General features: G+C 42.2%; 3 protein-coding genes and 2 non-coding genes across 5 annotated transcripts; 4 read left to right on the top strand and 1 right to left on the bottom strand.

Annotated features, from left to right (window-relative positions):
- Nucleotides 1-890: 890 nt before the first annotated feature.
- On the bottom strand, nucleotides 891-6242 carry N6AMT1 (N-6 adenine-specific DNA methyltransferase 1). Its single transcript, XM_053462043.1, has 7 exons — nucleotides 6193-6242; nucleotides 4965-5099; nucleotides 4596-4682; nucleotides 4145-4235; nucleotides 3752-3835; nucleotides 3225-3366; nucleotides 891-1397 (listed from the first exon to the last, which is right to left on the bottom strand). The coding sequence occupies exons 2-7, from the start codon at nucleotides 5087-5089 to the stop codon at nucleotides 1279-1281; spliced, it is 648 nt and encodes a 215-aa protein (XP_053318018.1). The 5' UTR covers nucleotides 5090-5099; nucleotides 6193-6242; the 3' UTR covers nucleotides 891-1278.
- A 2375-nt stretch (nucleotides 6243-8617) lies between these two features.
- Nucleotides 8618-11854, top strand: RPL18A (ribosomal protein L18a). The gene is made up of 5 exons (XM_053462044.1): nucleotides 8618-8699; nucleotides 9725-9904; nucleotides 10792-10921; nucleotides 11039-11148; nucleotides 11712-11854. The coding sequence occupies exons 1-5, from the start codon at nucleotides 8682-8684 to the stop codon at nucleotides 11802-11804; spliced, it is 531 nt and encodes a 176-aa protein (XP_053318019.1). The 5' UTR covers nucleotides 8618-8681; the 3' UTR covers nucleotides 11805-11854.
- LOC128492964 (small nucleolar RNA SNORA68) lies at nucleotides 9517-9647 on the top strand. Its single transcript, XR_008354172.1, has one exon. It is a non-coding gene; the product is annotated as a small nucleolar RNA SNORA68 (small nucleolar RNA).
- On the top strand, nucleotides 10562-10693 carry LOC128492962 (small nucleolar RNA SNORA68). Its single transcript, XR_008354171.1, has one exon. It is a non-coding gene; the product is annotated as a small nucleolar RNA SNORA68 (small nucleolar RNA).
- Nucleotides 11855-14407: 2553 nt separating the features above from the next.
- KICS2 (KICSTOR subunit 2) lies at nucleotides 14408-17434 on the top strand. The gene is made up of 3 exons (XM_053462038.1): nucleotides 14408-14735; nucleotides 15621-15909; nucleotides 16566-17434. Exons 1-3 carry the CDS (start codon nucleotides 14423-14425, stop codon nucleotides 17374-17376), a joined length of 1413 nt encoding a protein of 470 aa, XP_053318013.1. The 5' UTR covers nucleotides 14408-14422; the 3' UTR covers nucleotides 17377-17434.
- The last annotated feature ends 884 nt before the right edge of the window (nucleotides 17435-18318 follow it).

The raw sequence follows: 18318 nt of genomic DNA, 5'->3' as shown, positions 1-18318 counted from the left end.
GCGCCAGAATTGCCTGTCTGTCTGTGCTTGATAGCCTAGGAATGCCCAAACTGGGATATGTAGCATTTTTTCCACTTTATTTGGTAAAATTCATGTCATGCCTGTCACTGTGTGTTATATTTTACTATCTATCTGCTCCACTAACCACTTATCTCCATACCCTGGAAGCGCTGCTCCTCCGGTTCTCCGGGTCAAGACCCGAATCCTCCGGGTCGCGGGAGCGGGGTCTTGACACACCCCGCTCCCCGCCCATTTTTTCCTTTACATGGGGTAAAGCACCTGCCCCTTAAGCCAGCTGCAACTGCGACCGGGTCCGCCACTCTAAGGGGCCGGGAAGCCCCCGCCAGGGCCGGCCTTTACGGGTGTGCGGCCGCACAGGGATTACATTAAAACATCGGGGGGTTTTTTTGTTGTTTTTTTTTTACTTTATTTAACATCCTCCATGTCAAATAAAGTTTTTGGATGTTTTTGCCCCATATCTCTGAAATCTACTTCCACCGAACCTTCAGCATTCACCCTCCCTTCCAACATTCAATAAACATCTCAAAACCCACTTCTTCAGAGAAGCATATCATCTTAGCTGCTAGAACCTAGTCTGTCAATTCTTGTCTTGTCATACCCTTTGAATATATGTATTGTATTAAGCGCTGCAAAGATTGTTGGCGCTATATAAATAAAAGATAATAATAATAATATGGAGGAAATAGGCAAAATAGCGCAGGAGATAATTTAACATTCTCCGTCATTAAGTGACTGTTCTGCAGGGTCATAGTATGCCACTGGTTGCTAAGGGGTTAATAAAGACAGCAAATTAAAATATCCCTTTGCACTGAATAATACATGTATAGTTAACTAATGCAAAGAATAAGTAAAACAGAAAGCAGTTTACTGAAAAAGTCATTTAAAAAAGTAAATATCAATGTATTTTCATTTTTACAAAAAACAAACAAACAATGCAATCACAAAAACAAAGCATATTTAGGTAGGTGGCTCATATGATCGTGCTGGTTAATGGGACACTGCGGCTGTTTTTTTTTCTCCAGGTGGTAACATTTTAGGCAAGTACATACAAAGGTAACTGCAGTTCCCAACAAGCACAAATAAAAATACTTCCAAATGCCTATTCAATTAGAATCATTTCATGCCATTATTTCATTTCCTCACAGAGGAATAAATATTCTAATAATCAGCATCTTCAAATGCTAGCCGACAATATTTCAGGCTTTTCTAGCATTTAGCGTGAGATCCTTGTCTTGCTCTTCACAGCATACATTCGGCTTAGTGTGATGCAAGTAATTTCCTAAATTTTAAAATAGTTAGATGTTCTCTGCCTGCTTGTCTAGAAAGCACTTTGGAGCCTTCTAATTCATACATCTTCATTCTCGCTACAATCTCATCTGCAAATAAAAGAGAAAAAAAGAGAGAAACTATCACTGACCGAAGGATACATGATATTGTAAGTCAGGGCTTGACAAATTTGTTGTGAATCTAGGCGCCAGGTAAAAAAGTTAGGAGCCAGGATTTTTTTAAACTAACAGTTGGTCAGGAGTGATCCGATCATCATCAGCCCACTTACTAAACTCACAGCGTTTGACCTGGAAGCACCCTGGACTTTCAGGTCAGTGCTGTTTGTTTGTTTTTTTAAATACATTTTTTCATTTTTTTAACTCTTTCGATGCTGATGTTCCATTGGAGCACAGCATTGACAGATATTTAGTCCCCACAAGCTTGTGGGGACAAATGTTAACCCCTGCAATGCCACGAATGTGTCATACACAATTGTGGCATTGAAGGGGTTAACGCTGCACTGTCGCTCTCATGGAGTGATCAGGCAGCAGGGGGTGTTGGGGCTGGTCTCCACACTCATGTGGAGACCAAAGAACCCTCTCACCCTGTCCCTGAAGGTGCCTCTGGCAGCTGGGAAGCAATTGCTGGTCTATAGACCAGCCACTGCAGGGGGGAGTCTATGATGACTGCTGTAGGCTTCTATGCCTACAGGAATCATCAAAGGGCTTGTGGGGGCTCGTTTTTTTGCTGTTGCTGGTCTGCCTGGGCTTCCAGGCAGACCACCGGCAGCAGAGCCCCTTACAAAACGGGAGTTAACCCCTAAAACGCCGCGATCGCGGCATTGAAGGGGTTAATGCTGCACTGTCGCTCTCAGGGAGCGATCAGGCAGCAGGGGGGTGTTGGGGCTGGTCTCCACACTCATGTGGAGACCAAAGAACCCTCTCCCCCTGTCACTGAAGCTGCCTCTGGCAGCTGGGACTCAATTGCTGGTCTATAGACCAGCCATTGCAGAGGGAGTCTCTTTGATGACTGCTGTAGGCTTCCATACCTACAGAAGTCATCAAAGGGCTTGTGGGGGCTCGTTTTTGCTGTTGCTGGTCTGCCTGGGCTTCCAGGCAGACCACCAGCAGCAAAGCCCCCAAAACGGGAATTAACCCCTAAATGCCGCGATCGCGGCATTGAAGGGGTTAACGCTGCGCTGTCGCTCCCATGGAGCGATCAGGCAGCTGGGGGGTGTTGGGTGAGGTCCCCAGACTTGTGTGGGGACCCAATCAACACACAAACCCCTTCCCTGAGGCTGCCTGTGGCAGCTGAAAACACGATTGCTGCTTTTCCAGCAACCGCGTTTTCAGCCTACAGGATCACTCCGTGGGAGTGATCTCAGGCTTGGGGGCGGGCTCGGAGTGGCTGTGCTGTCTGCCCAGACTTCTGGGCAGACAGGAACAGCGCCCCCATGTGGTGACTCAGCCTCTTACAGCCACAATTTTTTCTGGATGTAAGAGGCTGACAAAACCTAGGCGCCAGGACAAAATTCTCTGTCGCCATGGCGACCTGGCGCCTGGGATTTGTCGAGCCCTGTTGTAAGTGCCAAAGTAGTCATGGAAAATGTTTGTAATTCTGTTAAATAGCATGGAGGAATTCATTGCCACTTTATAATAAAATCTTGTTGAATGAATCAGAAAGGGAAATCATTTTGTTTCTCCTGTAAGGCAGCAGCACTGGGTGCATTAGCGGCATACATAAGTGTGCCAGGACTGAACCCTGCCAGTGCTTCTCCAGAGAGGGCACTCATGCCTGCTAACCAGCGTAACAAGCTATTAAGTTAAAAGAGGTCGGTCTTCCTGCAGGACAGGTATTTTCCCTTAAAAATACTGCCATCTCAGTCCACAATTAGCAACTGCTTCTTGGTTTTGAAACATAACAGCAAGCAAACTTACCAGGATTGTTCTCTTTTAAAACAAGTAAATAAAAGACTCCTGAAGCAGAAAGTAGTTTAGGAACTAAAGGAAATAATTTATCCATGACCTCACGGCCATTCTTGCCTCCAGCCCATGCAGCTTCTATACCATGACTTCCTACCTAGGAGTGGAAGGAAGCAGAGAATGTCATGCAGGACTGCAGTGATGAAGTTGTACTAAACATTAGATTGTAGCTACAATGTACTCTAAAGCCAAACAGAACATCACACACGTTAACATGGTTGTTAAAACAGCTTGTTAAATTATACCACTGAATCTGCTGTATGGAATCTGCTGGCGCTACATAAATAAATGTTATGTAATGCACTCTTTTTTTATACCCTTCCCCTGATCTTATATCATACCCTCTACCCGCTTCTCAAATGCAAATTGACATTGAGGTATCTCTAGTGAACTTCAAACTTCACAAACAATTACTCTCAACTTTCTCACAGATGTTTGAAACATGCATCTCTTATAAAAGGGCAACAGCTGATAAAATGTACCTCTTCAGAGGGGGTTACCACATAGGGAGGGTTAAAAACAAGCAGATCAACCTGTCCCTGTAACCTTGGCAGCAATCCTGTAACCTGTCCAGGGAATATACAAATAAATATCAATAACACTTTCATGTATTAAAAATGTATTAAAAATGTGGCTTTTCTGCCATCATATACATCCTGCAGGGACACACATCTCTCAGATATAGTCCCAGGTTCTAGATCATCCCTGGATGGTTTTTTTTTTTTAAATAGACCCATGCATGAATAAATCCCGCAGGTTTGTTTGACACTAGATCATGTACAGTTAAACATGGAAACCGGGGTGCCTGATCCATAAAAAAAGATAGACTACATATATCAAACACACAATTGGGATTGCAAAGAAAAGCATCTTACCAAGTCGGTCACTATTGGCTCGATTTGTACTCTGTTGGCTTGTGCAGTCTCCAGTGTACATAAAGCCGCCAGTGGGTTAATATCTGTACATCTAGAAACAAATAAACAAACTTTAAAACTTAATCTTCGTCAAGCATCCTTCAATATACCACATTCAATGACCAATGTAATCATTTTCTTTAGTGGTTATTTAGAATTGCAAAAGAGCAATTAAGGCTTGCTTAAAGGGGACGTAAGGGGAGGAATTGGCCTGAGCTAACATCAGCACTCCGAAAATGAAGCCACAGTATGGCTGTAAATAAAGACATAGTTTGCCATATTTGAGACAATTACGTGGCTTGCGTAAAGGTGGCAAATACGTCAGATGATTAGTCGCTCTCTGCATAACTCTTCAAAGTCACAAGAACACAGCATGGCGGGTAAGTGAATACCCTTGTATACTTATACTTACAGGTACAAAGCAGTAGGTCCAACTAGAGATGCTACAAATGCAGACACAACACCAGATCCACAACCCACTTCAAGGCAGATATTAACTCTGTGAGATGATAAAGAAGTGTTAAATATTTTACATGTAACAGAGATTTACCACTCCATTTTTATGCAGGCTTTATTCTTTTTTTTGGGCAATACATCTAAAACTCACTTTTATTAAATAAAAGCTACTGACAAAGCTCAGACAAATAATTAGAAAATCTAGTCATTTAAATGAAACATTTCCATGTGCTTGCTGGTACTAAAGATTATGCATGACTTTCATCATAAACACGTGACACAATTTCTGAAAGTATTTATTGAGAATCTTGGTAGGGAAACATACCTATCCTTTAGCTCCAATGCATCTTTCTCTAGAGCATCAATTAAAAGAAATGTGTCTTCAGCTGGGTCATAAACATCTTTAAAATTACCACAACCGACGTGTGAATATAGTGGAGTAGGATGCATTTTCTTTTTCCTTGAGAGACAGAAATGAACACAATTCACTGAAACGCATTGCATTATTTGCATTTAGTTTATCAGCAGAGCAAGCAAACTACAGTAAGACATGGGATAGATAAAAGGCAGAGGTTTTAGCATAGCACTTCGGCTATAGCTATGTATCACCAAATAAAAGTTCTCATGCGTCAGAAATTAAAAATGAATACATCAGACAAAAGGGTATATATATGCGTTTGGAAAGAGATTCATAGTTTGCACTCTTCATTATATATATATATATATATATATATATATATATATATATATATATATATATATATATCAGTCCAAAATAGTCACACACTCACAGGACTCAGCAAAGAAATAGTTTATTCACTGAACCATCTATTGGCTTGGTGAATAGACTATTTGCAAAGTCCTGTGAGATTTTGGACTGATAGCTACTGACCTCACTGCACCCAGGCTGCGGCTGCTAAACAAACGCATATGATGCTCAAAAGGCAAGTGCACATAATAAACATCCAAAAGCTCTGCACTCGGCTATGTTATATACACGTAGTAACCCGGCACACCACTGACAGAAATATGAATAAATTGGGACTGAAACGTTGTGCTATTCTGCACCACTGATATGCTAACCTAAAATACAACAATCCCTGCTCGCTCTCCTTTTATTTCCCATTACATTAATTAAATAAATATATATATATATATATATATGGAACAAGGTTGCTTCTCGGTGTTGTCCCCATGCACAATATATTGATGCAGGGTTTGTAAAGGAATAAGAGACAGAGGCTGGTTCGTAAAGGGTGGGGATCTCTGTAACAGATCTAGTAGATTATGAAATGTCAGTGGAATTCATATGGCCGTTCATGCTATAGTCTAACTCCGAATTTTAGCTCTGAGTACTCTGTAAGGGAATGCAGTGTTATTCTCCTCTCTGGATATCACGAGTTTTTTGTTATTGCAATTAAATTAAGCCCTTGCACCTATTTCTTCCGGAAAAAAAACCATGGTTAATTAAAATGCTTTTTTTTTTCTTCAGCAAAGCTTGTTCCACGCACGCGTATATATAACACGCTAACTTCACGCCAGCACTATCTTACCCCACTCACTACCTCCTCAACATAACTAGCGCCTGTACACCGGAAGTGACTTCCGTCTCAGAAATTCAACGTCACTGTCTGCGCACGTGACGAGAATCCGTAGAATGAATGATCGCAGATTCGCACGTACGTGAGGCCGGCAGAATACCGATAAATAGAGTCACGATCTTTCAAAGTATCGATACTTTACAAGACGCAAACGAGTCAGGCATCAATAAGTTTATTAACGTGTATTGATTAATCTATAGGTTCCTATAGTGTATATCCCTTTATATATAATATGTGAGCTTTTGCATTGTGCCTTCTCATTCGTTAAGCATCTGCTCCTCACTAGTGGAAGCTGAGTGGTTCTTGCCGTCCATAGTAAGAGAGGGAAACATAAAGGAACAGTTTAGTGTCCCTGACAGGCCTTCAACAGAAGAATGCATATTATAGTACTATTCAATATGCATTCCTAAGAAACAAACAAAACAATATGCAGCTGCCCAATCTTAACACTAAGAAGCTGAATCAGTGGGAGAGTTTCGTGCGCAGGTGGTCTGCACACACCCCCAGCACTGGCGGAAAGTATATTACGTGCACAGAGATGTTCGGCTGAATAGTTCCTTAATGCTAAACTTTCTCCAAACTGATTAAAGAGCATCTATAAATAATTTCTGGTATGATAAAAATTGTGACATTTCCACAATACTTCTGGTGTCCTCTCTGCTGCCCGTTAGTTCCCCCCGGGCTTCTATGACTGAGCACTGGAAGGCCGTCATGCCGGTGCTCAGACATAGAAGTGCCGGCAGCAGCGGAGATTGACTGTGTGCATCGCGCAGACGTTCACCGGCTGCCACGGAGGAGGATCCATGTCCTGTGCAGCGCTGCGAAGGATCCTCCTCTCTGGCAGCTGGTGAATGTCTGCGCTATGCAGGCAACCTCCACTGCTGCCAGCACTTCCGCCGGGGGCTTCTATGATGGAGCACTGGAAGGTCATGTCACGCCTCTGTCATAGAAGCCCCCAGAGGAAGTGCTGACAGCAGTGGAGGTTACCAGAGAGGAGGATCCAGATCTCCTGCAGCGCTGCAAGGGATCTGGCGCTTAGTCTTATAGGCAGACCTCTGTTTGAGGTCTGATTAAAAGATGGCCTTGAATATAAGATGAGGGCTATTTTCCAGAGCATTATCATATATATAATGGTTGTTAATGACTTGTAGAACTATGAGCCGTACCACATGAAACAGATTCAAGGAGCACGATGACGGCTTGTTAATGTTACAAATATAAAGTCCTTCTGGCATCAGTTAGTATTAACGGCGTAATGTCTGATCCTTGCATCACACCAGGGATCGGACAGTTTTTCCTGTGTTCTAGTCTGCGGATCTAGCTATACATCTGCTGGCAATCTGTTGGCACACTTTTAGTGGCATGAAAGCAGGCAGTCATAGTGTCCATTTACAATATGAGGTCTGTGCTGCATGAGCCTTTAAGATACGGAGCATGTGATATGATGTCCTTTGCTCCACTGTGAGGAGGGTTCTGCTTGGGGTGCTCCCTGGGTTAACCCTACGGCAACAACCAGGATAAATATGTCAATGTTTACATTTAAATGACAAGATGGGCCAAATGGTTCTTGTCTGCCATCAAATTATATTAAATTCTATATACTCCAGTCACGTAAAGGGGCCATCTCATCATAACAAAACTGCATTGGAAAGTACTCTCACCTGACTAGGGTGGAACCCAGGTACCTAAAATAAGTACTATGGTTCAGGACTGTACTGGCGATGATGAAGCTGCTGTGGGATCCAGCGAGGGCATGATGACATAAGTGAGGCAGAGGGCTGGATATGTGCGGCCAGGTGCTACGTATTATTCGCACGTAGGGTGCAGTGGGGCATACCCAGTTTGGTCTCAGTATCCTCAGAAGCTAGCGTCGTAACGTATAAAGTTATGTAGCACCCGCCAAAACTTTCAGAAAGTGGGGGATACTGAACACTGCCTGTTTAGTATAACAATTCCACGGATACTACTTGAAAAATGCATACTACAATGTAGCGAGAAAACATTTACAAAAGACAGATCACGGACGCAAGAACCTTTTATAATTTATTTACCGTTCGCATTATAACAGTGGGATAATGTCAATGTTGCTTTGCACGATGCATAACCCTGTAATGGAGCCTTTTCATATACTGTATATACATATATATATATATATATATATATATATATATATATAGAATAGTTCATCCTGTACAATCTCACTGCTATTCTGTATTTTCCACCAATCACAGTGTACCGAAGGCCTAGTGACACACGTTACGCTCTATAACGCCGTCTAACGTCCCCACACAGCCTTAGAGGGCGTTTGACGGACAGTTATTTTATCCAATTCAGACGCGCCTCTCTTTCTGCGTTAGCCAATCGGAAGCCACTAGAAGAGTGACGTCTAGCGGCCCCTGCCGGAGCACTTCCTTTCGCTTGTTGGCAGGCATCGAGGCAGCATGAAGGCGTCGGGCACTGTAAGAATAACTCTAGAAATTGGTATTACCGAGGGCCTAGTGGCACTGTTCGCGTATAAGTGTTGGGGCGAAGGTTCCCCTACAAGAGCCCGGTATCCATGAGCTGCATAGGGAGGGGTAATCTGTGTTTTTAGCAAGCTTTTAGTGGGCTGTCTGTTTGCGGCCTTCATCATGGCGGATTTCGCACGGCCATGCGGCTCCGGGCAGGAACCTGATAGAGCAGGGATGGGACGGCATTTACGTGCGAGGGTATAAATTAAGCACAAGGTGGGCGTTTAGCATTTTACAGTCTGTCCAAAACCGAGTTTCTAGGCAAGATTTGGGACCCGGTATGTCAGTATGCATGGGCCGTTCGTGTGGTGGGCTTGGGGGTAATAGCTGGCGGGTCACCTCACTGGATTCCATCGAGTCAGACAGGCATGGTGTAATGTAAAAGCGGGCTCCCTTCGTGTTAAGGGGTCATAAATACTTGTTAATACAGGGCAAAATAGACACTTTGGGAAGCTTGGTTAATGCCCAGCGAGCTTCATCTACTACTACCTTTTAAAGTGTGAAATCGGTTAACGTGCCTGTTCGGTTGGGGAGATTATTTTATTCATATTATCATGTATGTAACTAAACTTGTGATGTGACGCATGCCTTTCAAGTGCTTCTGTCAGAGTATAAAATGAATAATGCTCGTTTTTATTTCCTAGTAAGTTCTAATATTTATATAGTGGCACCAGTTTACGCAGCGCTTCTCAATGTATATGTTCAGGGGGATACTGGGGGGATACAATAGGTAGAGGGCCCTGCTCCCCAAGGATGCCTCTATAATAATGCACACAAAACCCAAAGATCATTGTATCTCACTGTGATGATCTTGTCTGTTGTGCAGAAATTAACGGTACCTTGTCGCCTTTCTTGAGCTTGTATGTTCTTGAAAGTGAAACAGAAGGAACTACAGTGGAAGCCATTTCTGATGAGCTGCTATGGTGGACATTAAGGCTATTGTATAAACTATTTTTTTTTGTTTTTCCTTTTAGCTAAGGGAGTATAAGGTCATCGGGCGCAGCCTGCCCACCGCAAAGGTTCCATCCCCACCTCTATACCGCATGCGAATCTTCGCACCCAACCATGTTGTTGCCAAGTCTCGCTTCTGGTACTTCGTCTCCCAGCTTAAGAAGATGAAGAAGGCCTCTGGAGAGATTGTTTACTGCGGACAGGTAAACTTGTACCATATGTTCTAACGTATGTTAAGTCATATGTAAATTACTGCTTGACTACCACAGGTTACTTTGATTCCCGGAATCTGTATAGGTTTCTTTGATTGCTGGAAAGAAAAGTGCGTATATGTGGTGCATTAGTAGGAATCTGAAAGTACACTACCAGTGCATGGCATTGAGGGCAACTTGTTGGACAACAGCTTGCCTGGCAATTCTAGCAATGTAGACTACTTTTTAGATGGAGCAGTTGCGTTTTATGCTGCCGCAATACATGTAGAAAGTACTTTCTAGTATTACCACTTTTGTACTTGCACGTATTAATACTCTTAAACTGCATGAATCTGTGCAACAGACTAATCTTGATGGTCCACCGCACGGCTGTATGGAGGAACAGCATAAATTGTCATTGTCTCGCTCTGTACCTCCATGTGTAGGTTTGAGCTATAAGGGTGCCAAACTATTTTGTTTTGTTTATGCAAAACAAAGCATTTCTGCAAAGTGAGAATAGAGACTTCCTTGCTGTTTCCAGTTACTTTGACTGCTAACAGTCGCTTTTATTAGAGCATTGTTTTGTGTGTTTGAGCCCTAGGCACAGAGCTTTTTTGCTTCTGTATGAGGTTAGCATTGTCTTGTCTAGGTTTTAGAGCTGGTTACAGCTTTGCACATATAACCCAAAGGTCATTATCTTTCCTGTGTATTGACCTTGTCTGATGTGCGCATATCATCTGTACCTTGTCGCCTTTCAAGAGCTGATGTGCTCCTGACAGTGAATATTAAGGTATTACATCTTTCTGTTAGTCTGGTTTACAAAAACCCATTCATGTGCACAAGTCTGATAGATGTAACTTTTGGCTTCTCTCATTGCTGTGTTCTGTTCAACTCTGCAGGTGTTTGAGAAATCTCCTCTGAAGGTGAAGAACTTTGGTATCTGGCTGCGTTATGACTCTCGCAGTGGAACACACAACATGTACAGGGAATACAGAGACCTGACTACTGCTGCTGCAGTAACCCAGTGCTGTAAGTTCTTGCTGTCTGAACACTGCCATGCTTGGCTCTAGCTTAATTCAGCCCTCAAATGTTCAACTTTTTTTCAGTTGACATGCTATGTTAATAACAATTGTTACCCATTTACAGACCGTGATATGGGTGCACGCCATCGCGCTCGTGCTCACGCTATTCAGATCATGAAGGTTGAGGTGATCCCTGCCAACAAATGTCGCAGACCTGCTATTAAGCAGTTCCATGTAAGTACAACATTACTCTTTTCTTTGCACATCTATGTATTTGTTTTATACTTCAACCTGTGTTGTGAAACTGCCAGTTTGCTGCGTGGCATGGAAAAAAGCGGAGTCCTACCCTACAAAGCATTGTTTCCAGCTTAATTTATAACTGACATTTTTGTGACACAACAGTATTTTACAGGTTTAAGGGTTTGAACAAGTTATGTAAAATGGAAATTGATTACCTCTTCTAAGATGCCTTAACACTGATTTATATACACATTCACTGAAAAATTGAGCTAATGCTGTTGAAGCAAAATGGTCTTCAAAAAAATAAGTTCAGTGTTGACTACTCATTGGTATACTCATTGGTTATACTATACTATGTCAATGTCTATTACAATCAATCTATGCAGTTTCAAACATGCTGGTTAGTGAAAGACCCAAAGGCCAAAACAGTGCTGATGGCGTAACTTTAAATCAATATCCCAGTTCATCTCTAGATGGCTGGTGTTAGGATTTAAGAAAAGCCCTGTGTACATTTGGAGATTAACAAATTCTTGCCATTTTTTTTTTCTCCCACCCAGGACTCCAAGATCAAGTTCCCTCTGCCTCACAGAGTTCTGCGTCGCCAGCACAAGCCCCGCTTCACCACCAAGAGACCAAACACCTGCTTCTAAGCAAGGCGAAACAAGCTTTGTTCTGTGGTCTAATAAATTTTTGTTTCAAACTTTTTTGTATGTGGATTGGTTACTTAGTGACAATGACCTGGATTTTCTGCAGGGTGGATCAGGGTGCCTTTTACGATTACTTGTAAAACTGAGTGGTAGAAATGATGCTCAGTCCAGTGATCATGCAGGTGATTATAATGGCTCTAACCTGTTCACCACCCAAATAAAACAATCGGTCATCAGAATGAAGGAGTACCTTATGTAAAGTGATCATGTAGAGATGCAGGTGTCCTGTTCTAGTTAGTTTCTGTTTTATTGTAATGTAATCTGTATGGTCTTGTCCATTGGTATTCTAGTTTAGGGCGATAGGACTACATCACAGCCTGCTCACATCAATAGGTTATAACACTTAACTACCTGCCTAATGCCATGATATTTCCTTTACTTTGTACAGAGGTGGGGAACTCAAGAGTTTACAGCAGTTACATATTTCTTTATTAAAAAAAAAACTTGGAAAATATGAATACACTTGACTACAAATTATCCTTGGCTTTAAATTGCTTTTAAACAGATTTTCTCTCAAATCTTGCAGACTTGAGGTATCTTGTAACAAACAAACCCCTGCCAATAATAGTTCAGTCTATTGTCACAGGACTTGGCTGACAATCTTATCCCTGCATCCCTGTTTTCTAATAACTTGATACATAATCAACAGCGGGGGCCCTATCAGAAAGCCAAGCCGGTACTGTAAGGTATCCCTGTGGTGGTGTGGGTGTCTTGTTTTGCACCTGATAGTTACATCATGGCCGTCAGACTTGCCTCACAGTAGCTTGGTTTTCTAGACCCTGCTCTCTAACAGTACACGGTAAGTCACTGACAGCCCTCTAGAAGAATAATGCATATTAAAGTACTCAAGTGCTTTAATATGCCCTCTTCCAAAATGACTTGCCTGACGCAGAAGAGGGTGCCCTGCCGCTGCAATCGGTCATGGCACGTTAAGCCTTTAAAGTGGGGGTGTGGCCTATAATCGGGGTTTAGCGCAGGAATGCTCAATTTGTATTGCACGACGGCAGCAGGGTTAGGATAGATACCCCCACAGCGCTGCATTCTACTCTCAGATACCCCGAGACAGCCTCCCCTGCTAGCACTTTCCATGGGGGAGTCTAGTGCAGCGGAGGTTGCTTACGTGTGCATCGCCGTAGCTGGTGAACATCTGCACGATGTGCTTTAACAATCACCGGAAGTTGTCTATGCGTACTATGCAGATGTTCCCCGCTAGACACCTAGGAGTCTGCATTGGTAAGTGGTGGGGGGGGGGTTACAGAATGGTTTGCCCCTTAAGAATCTAAATTTTTGTTTAAAAAAAAAACCACTTAGGGTGCAGCCTATAATCGGGTGCAGCTTATAATCGAGCCAATACGCAGCATGGGTGTAAAGGGGCAAATATGTACAGGGACCATACAGCTATCAGATGCATGAAAGTGCAGGTTTTGGTTGGATTGTCCCTTATAAGTACTGTTCTACATGCATTCTATGTAAAAGATACACCAGGCTTGCCTATGTTATGAAGGATGATAGCGTGTCCACTAATAACGAAACCGGTGAAAAATAATTCATAGCTGGTAAACTTATCCTGTATATGAAGGCGGCAGGTCACAACATAAAACAAATTTACTGAGGCCAGATGCTGCTAAATTGCCATTTCCTAAACTTCTACCAAGTCAAATATTTATCTTAAACCTAGCTAGAACTGTCATTGCAGAGCACCAAGGACTAATAGTGTGTGACGTTATACAAAGTGTGTGCCATTCACATGATTGAGGTGTATGCGAAAGCCTCGCCTCCTAAACAGCTTGCACCTTGGCCATTATGGAATAACGGCTCCCGTGATACATGCTTGCGGACATTGTCCATCGCTTGTATTCTGCTGATTAGACGATCGTTGGAGACGATTGGACCAGAGAGGTGGTTGTAACACTTTATAGATCGCTGCTCAGACAGGCGAGAAGCTTATTTCAAAGGACGAGAAATGATAGAACAAGATGTCATAGTCTAAAGGGACTTTACTGAGAGGGTGGTAGATAAGTGAAACAGCCTCTCTGCAGATGTGGTAGATGCTAATACAATAAAACCATTTACACATGCATGGAATCGACATATAGCTCTGAATCTGAGATAAGCCTAAGGGCTCACTAAGATTGGAGTCTTTACATCAGGAACAGTGGAATGGTTCTTATCTGCCTGTCTGTGTTTCCATGACATTGCATGAATATGTATAAAGGGTGGCACGCATCGCCAGGCTGCCGGGTCATCGATCCGGTTGGCGATTGTGACTTGATGCTCAAATGTCGTTGGGCGAGTGGTATTGGATTATTCTAAACACTCGCAGCTTGCGAATGGTGGTCAGAAGCCCCTTTAGTGGAGACATTCGGGAGAGGAAGTGTTTCTCTTGTGTTTTTTATTCTACCGAATAACAGGAGCGTTGAGACGTAATTTCCGTCGCCACGCTTCCGGTCCTGTCACATGCGTAAGGTAAACATCTCAGGGTTCCAGGAAGCTGGTTTTTCTCTGCAACTGGACGTAACCTACCGGTTATCACCCTGGTTTCCAGGACCCCGGCGAACTGTATGGTAGTGCCCAATGCTCCGGCTGCCCCCGGGCTGCAGGAGGACGAGGATGACGACGAGCTACTCCTGATGACTTCCTCTATGATGATTCCGCTTATGTCCCCACCGGTCACCGCGGAGCAGGGTGTGCTGCAGACCTTCTTTACTCACTTGGGAAACCTCTCTTACGACAAGGCCAAGGATCACGTGGAGAAGGAGAAGGAGGCCAACAAGAATGCTGGCGCCTCCTGGTGCTCCATGCTGGCAGCCCTGGCACATCTGGCCGCGGCGGAGAAGGCTTATCACAGCATGAGCTTTATGGGACAGAAACCGGGTAACCTGTCCCCTTCTTCTGTGACACTAAATGTACCGGTCCCCACCCCACCAGCCCATTATATCCGCGGGAGAGATTTCTAATTTTACTATTGATAGCGTTCCTAGCCCACCCTATTGTGCCCAGTGTCACACTGCTTCTCCTAAAGTTAGTGAATAGTGAATGTTTACTTCACCTAAACGCTTTATACTACTTATGTCCAAGCTGCTTGTTATTGTTATTTATACAAAATTGAACATTAATAGCAACAGCCACTGCCATATTAATTGCCTTTGATGTATTTTCATTCACTTCATCAATAAGGTGCCCCCCCCCATTTACCATGATTTCTTTATGATATACCAATACGACTTGAGCCCTCCATAACTAAAGATGCAAGATCCCTTCTTAACAGTTCATGTATTTGACAAAGTTTTGTCAAAACTTTTTTTGTATTATAATACTGATAAATTCAAATTGCAGAGCCATTCCCGTATGTATACATTCTTAAAATGGCAACCAGCTTAGTGTGAAGAGTTTGAACAAGCTTGCCCCAGATGCGAAGACGTGGATTAATGTAGCATTATCAAGCTCTCTAATGTCCCAGATGCCCCTTAGAGACATGCCTAACGCTCCTTTTTATTAACAAGGAGCTGCCTTCTGGCCCTCATAGAGTTGAAGTCATCTCATGACCTTACACACAGCATGTAAATCCTCTCACATATAAAGTCAGCCGCCCCTGCTGGCACATAGAGGTCTGTCTATTGCCAGCTGGGGCAAAGACTAATGCATGGTGTCATAGGAAGGGAATTAATGACACCTCACAGTCAGGTGGGTGGATTTTTTCTAGCCCTGATAATATTGGGGATAATTAATAAAAAAGTTTTTGTTCTTTGTTTGCATCAGGTGGACAGTCATTCTTCAGTAGAAAGGATTCCATCAGAACCAATTATACCTCCTTGTACAATGAACTGAAGAAAGTGGTGACCACGGGTAGGAATGCTGTTGGAGGGACAGCTCCTCACTTGGAAGAACTGCTGTCCCACATTTCAGAGCAGCTGTGCTTCTTTGTTCAGGCGCGAATGGAAATTGCTGACTTCTACGAGAAGATGTATACTTTGAGCAGCCAAAAGTTCATCAACTCAGAGGAGCTGGTCAGCATTTTGGATACCCTCTTGAAAAAGTACAGCGCAAGGTCAGTTGAATAATCAAAAAATAGGTATACTATATGAAGTTTGGGAATAAAGCAACTGAAAAATCCCTGATTTTGATCGAACATATGCATATTGCACCGTACAAAATTAAACAGGTCACTTTGATAACTTCCATTCTGTTTAACAAACCTGTTATTAGGATAACTAAAACTAGTTATCCTAGTTCAGTAGCGGGAGGTTTTAGTACCATGCCATTTTTACCATATGTTGGTTTAATCAACATTCCCCATTTCTGTTTGATGTACCTACACAATTTTAACATTTCCAGGACCTCAAAAATAAGTGTTAGTAAAATCGCTAAATCTTCTACACAGTAGATGCCATTGTTGAACAACGGCCCAAAGCAAAATCCCCTGATTACAGCACTACTTCACATACATACAGACGACATATAGGCATATTTTTAGCTGATGGGTGCATTCATGTAAGGATTGTTTACAAAGTACAGGAATACTTTTGTTTAAAACTTCTTTATTACAAGAAGAAAACAAAGCATACAGCAGTAGAACAATGGTACAAATAGACATGGCAACAAAACAGGAATACTTTTAATTTTGTAAGCATCACATTTATATAAGAAATACATGATTTGTGCCTACAGTAAACTTGTTTTTTTGTAATATATTTGGTTCTTCAGGTTTCACCACCCTATATTGTCTCCACTAGAAAGTGTATTTCAGCTTGAATTGGACGTTCTTGGTCATCTTCTGAAAGCCCAGTGTTTGATTTTTGAGTGGAAATTTCTCTTGTCATTGGTAAACTTGCATAATGCCCACACAAAACTACAGACTCTGGGTCAAATATTTGAGAAACAAAAAGAAACAAGGAAACATCTGTTTGGAGGACAATCTCAGAAGGCCGTTCAGCCTCCACATCTATTCCTTTGGCTTATGAAATTTAAAAACCTTCTTGTGGCCAAGTTTAGCTTTTACTTCCACGAGGCTCTTAGTAGACAGACATTGGAGATGAAGACACTTACAGCTAAAACAAATCCAGACTATTTTGGTAAAATCTCAAGCTTTATTAGAAAATATGATGCTGTCAATGTCTCCTTAATTTTTGACAATAGAGGCTCAGATAGTTTTCAAGGTCATGGTTATCACCATCCAGATTCGTACAGGGAAGCACCCAAAGGTGTAGACCAGTACCCAGCGATAGTGTCTTTGCCCAATGATAGACCTGTAATGCACTGGCCTAACGTCATCATGATAATGAGCGACAAGAGTTCTGACCTCAATACTTTGGAAAAGGTTGTCTACTTCTATGACGAAAAAGTTCAAAGCACATACTTTATGACGCGCCCCGAGCCACATTTTACAATTGTGGTGATTTTTGAGTCAAAAAAGTCAGAGAGAGACTCCCATTTCATTTCTTTTCTCAATGAACTCTCCCACTCTCTGAAGAGCTCCAGAGTGTTTGCAAGCTTGAAGCCCGGTTCCAAAGGTTGAAATCAATCTGCACAGATTTAGGGGAGCCAGGAAGCTTATCATTGGATGTCACCAAAAACACTTACTTTAATGTCCATCGGATTTCTTTGGATATTCTCCATTATTTTTCATGGTTCCTTACCTTGTACATGACTGAGGCCACCTGCTACATTTTACAGCTCAGGACCAAGGATGGAGAAGTGTGCCCCCCCTCTACACTTTTATGTATACTATGTGTTGGTAGCAAATGGTCTAACTGTGATGTCTAACTTATCAACAACCCAGTATTATTCACATACGTAAACAACGCTGATACACAGTATTATGCTATAGAAACTTGGCAAATTAGAGGTGCTCCTAAATAAATGATTCCTAGTGGTGCTGACAATAAATGCTGTTGTGTATCATCATGATCGGCTCAAGCTACTTATAGTAATGCAAATGTTTGAGGGTACTGAAGTCTATCCTCTTTAAAGCAGGCACAACAGCAGTCCTTCCCCTTTATGTTGTTCTTAATATCTATAAGGACTTTTCACGATTATCTAAAATTGCCTTACAGTCAATATGGTAAATGTGTACATGTGTTGTTATTGCTCATGAAAATCCGAGTAGATGTTAACATGCCGCCTAAGATTATTTTTTTTACAGTGAGCAAAATGGATAGAGAAAGAAACAGATGGAAGTTGTCCAAAAAAAAAAATACCGGTATATTTTTACATACTGACCTTGACGGTTTGGTTCTTTATAATATTGCGTAACACTTAAGACTTGACGTTTTTTTAATGGTTTTGAAAATGTTTGTGTTTAAAATATATTACTGCAATATCTTTACATTAAAAATGTTTTTGGCTTAACGGGTATAAATATTGACTGCACTAATGGGTGGATGTTTAAGTCACAACACAAGCTGCTAAATTAAAATCTAATTGCAATTCTTTTTTGTTTGTTTTTTATTTCACATCA

This window comes from Spea bombifrons, chromosome 4 (assembly GCF_027358695.1).
Source record: "Spea bombifrons isolate aSpeBom1 chromosome 4, aSpeBom1.2.pri, whole genome shotgun sequence".
NCBI classification, from domain to species: domain Eukaryota; kingdom Metazoa; phylum Chordata; class Amphibia; order Anura; family Pelobatidae; genus Spea; species Spea bombifrons.
Note: the sequence above shows the minus strand (reverse complement) of the source record. Positions and strands in the feature narration are given on the sequence as shown.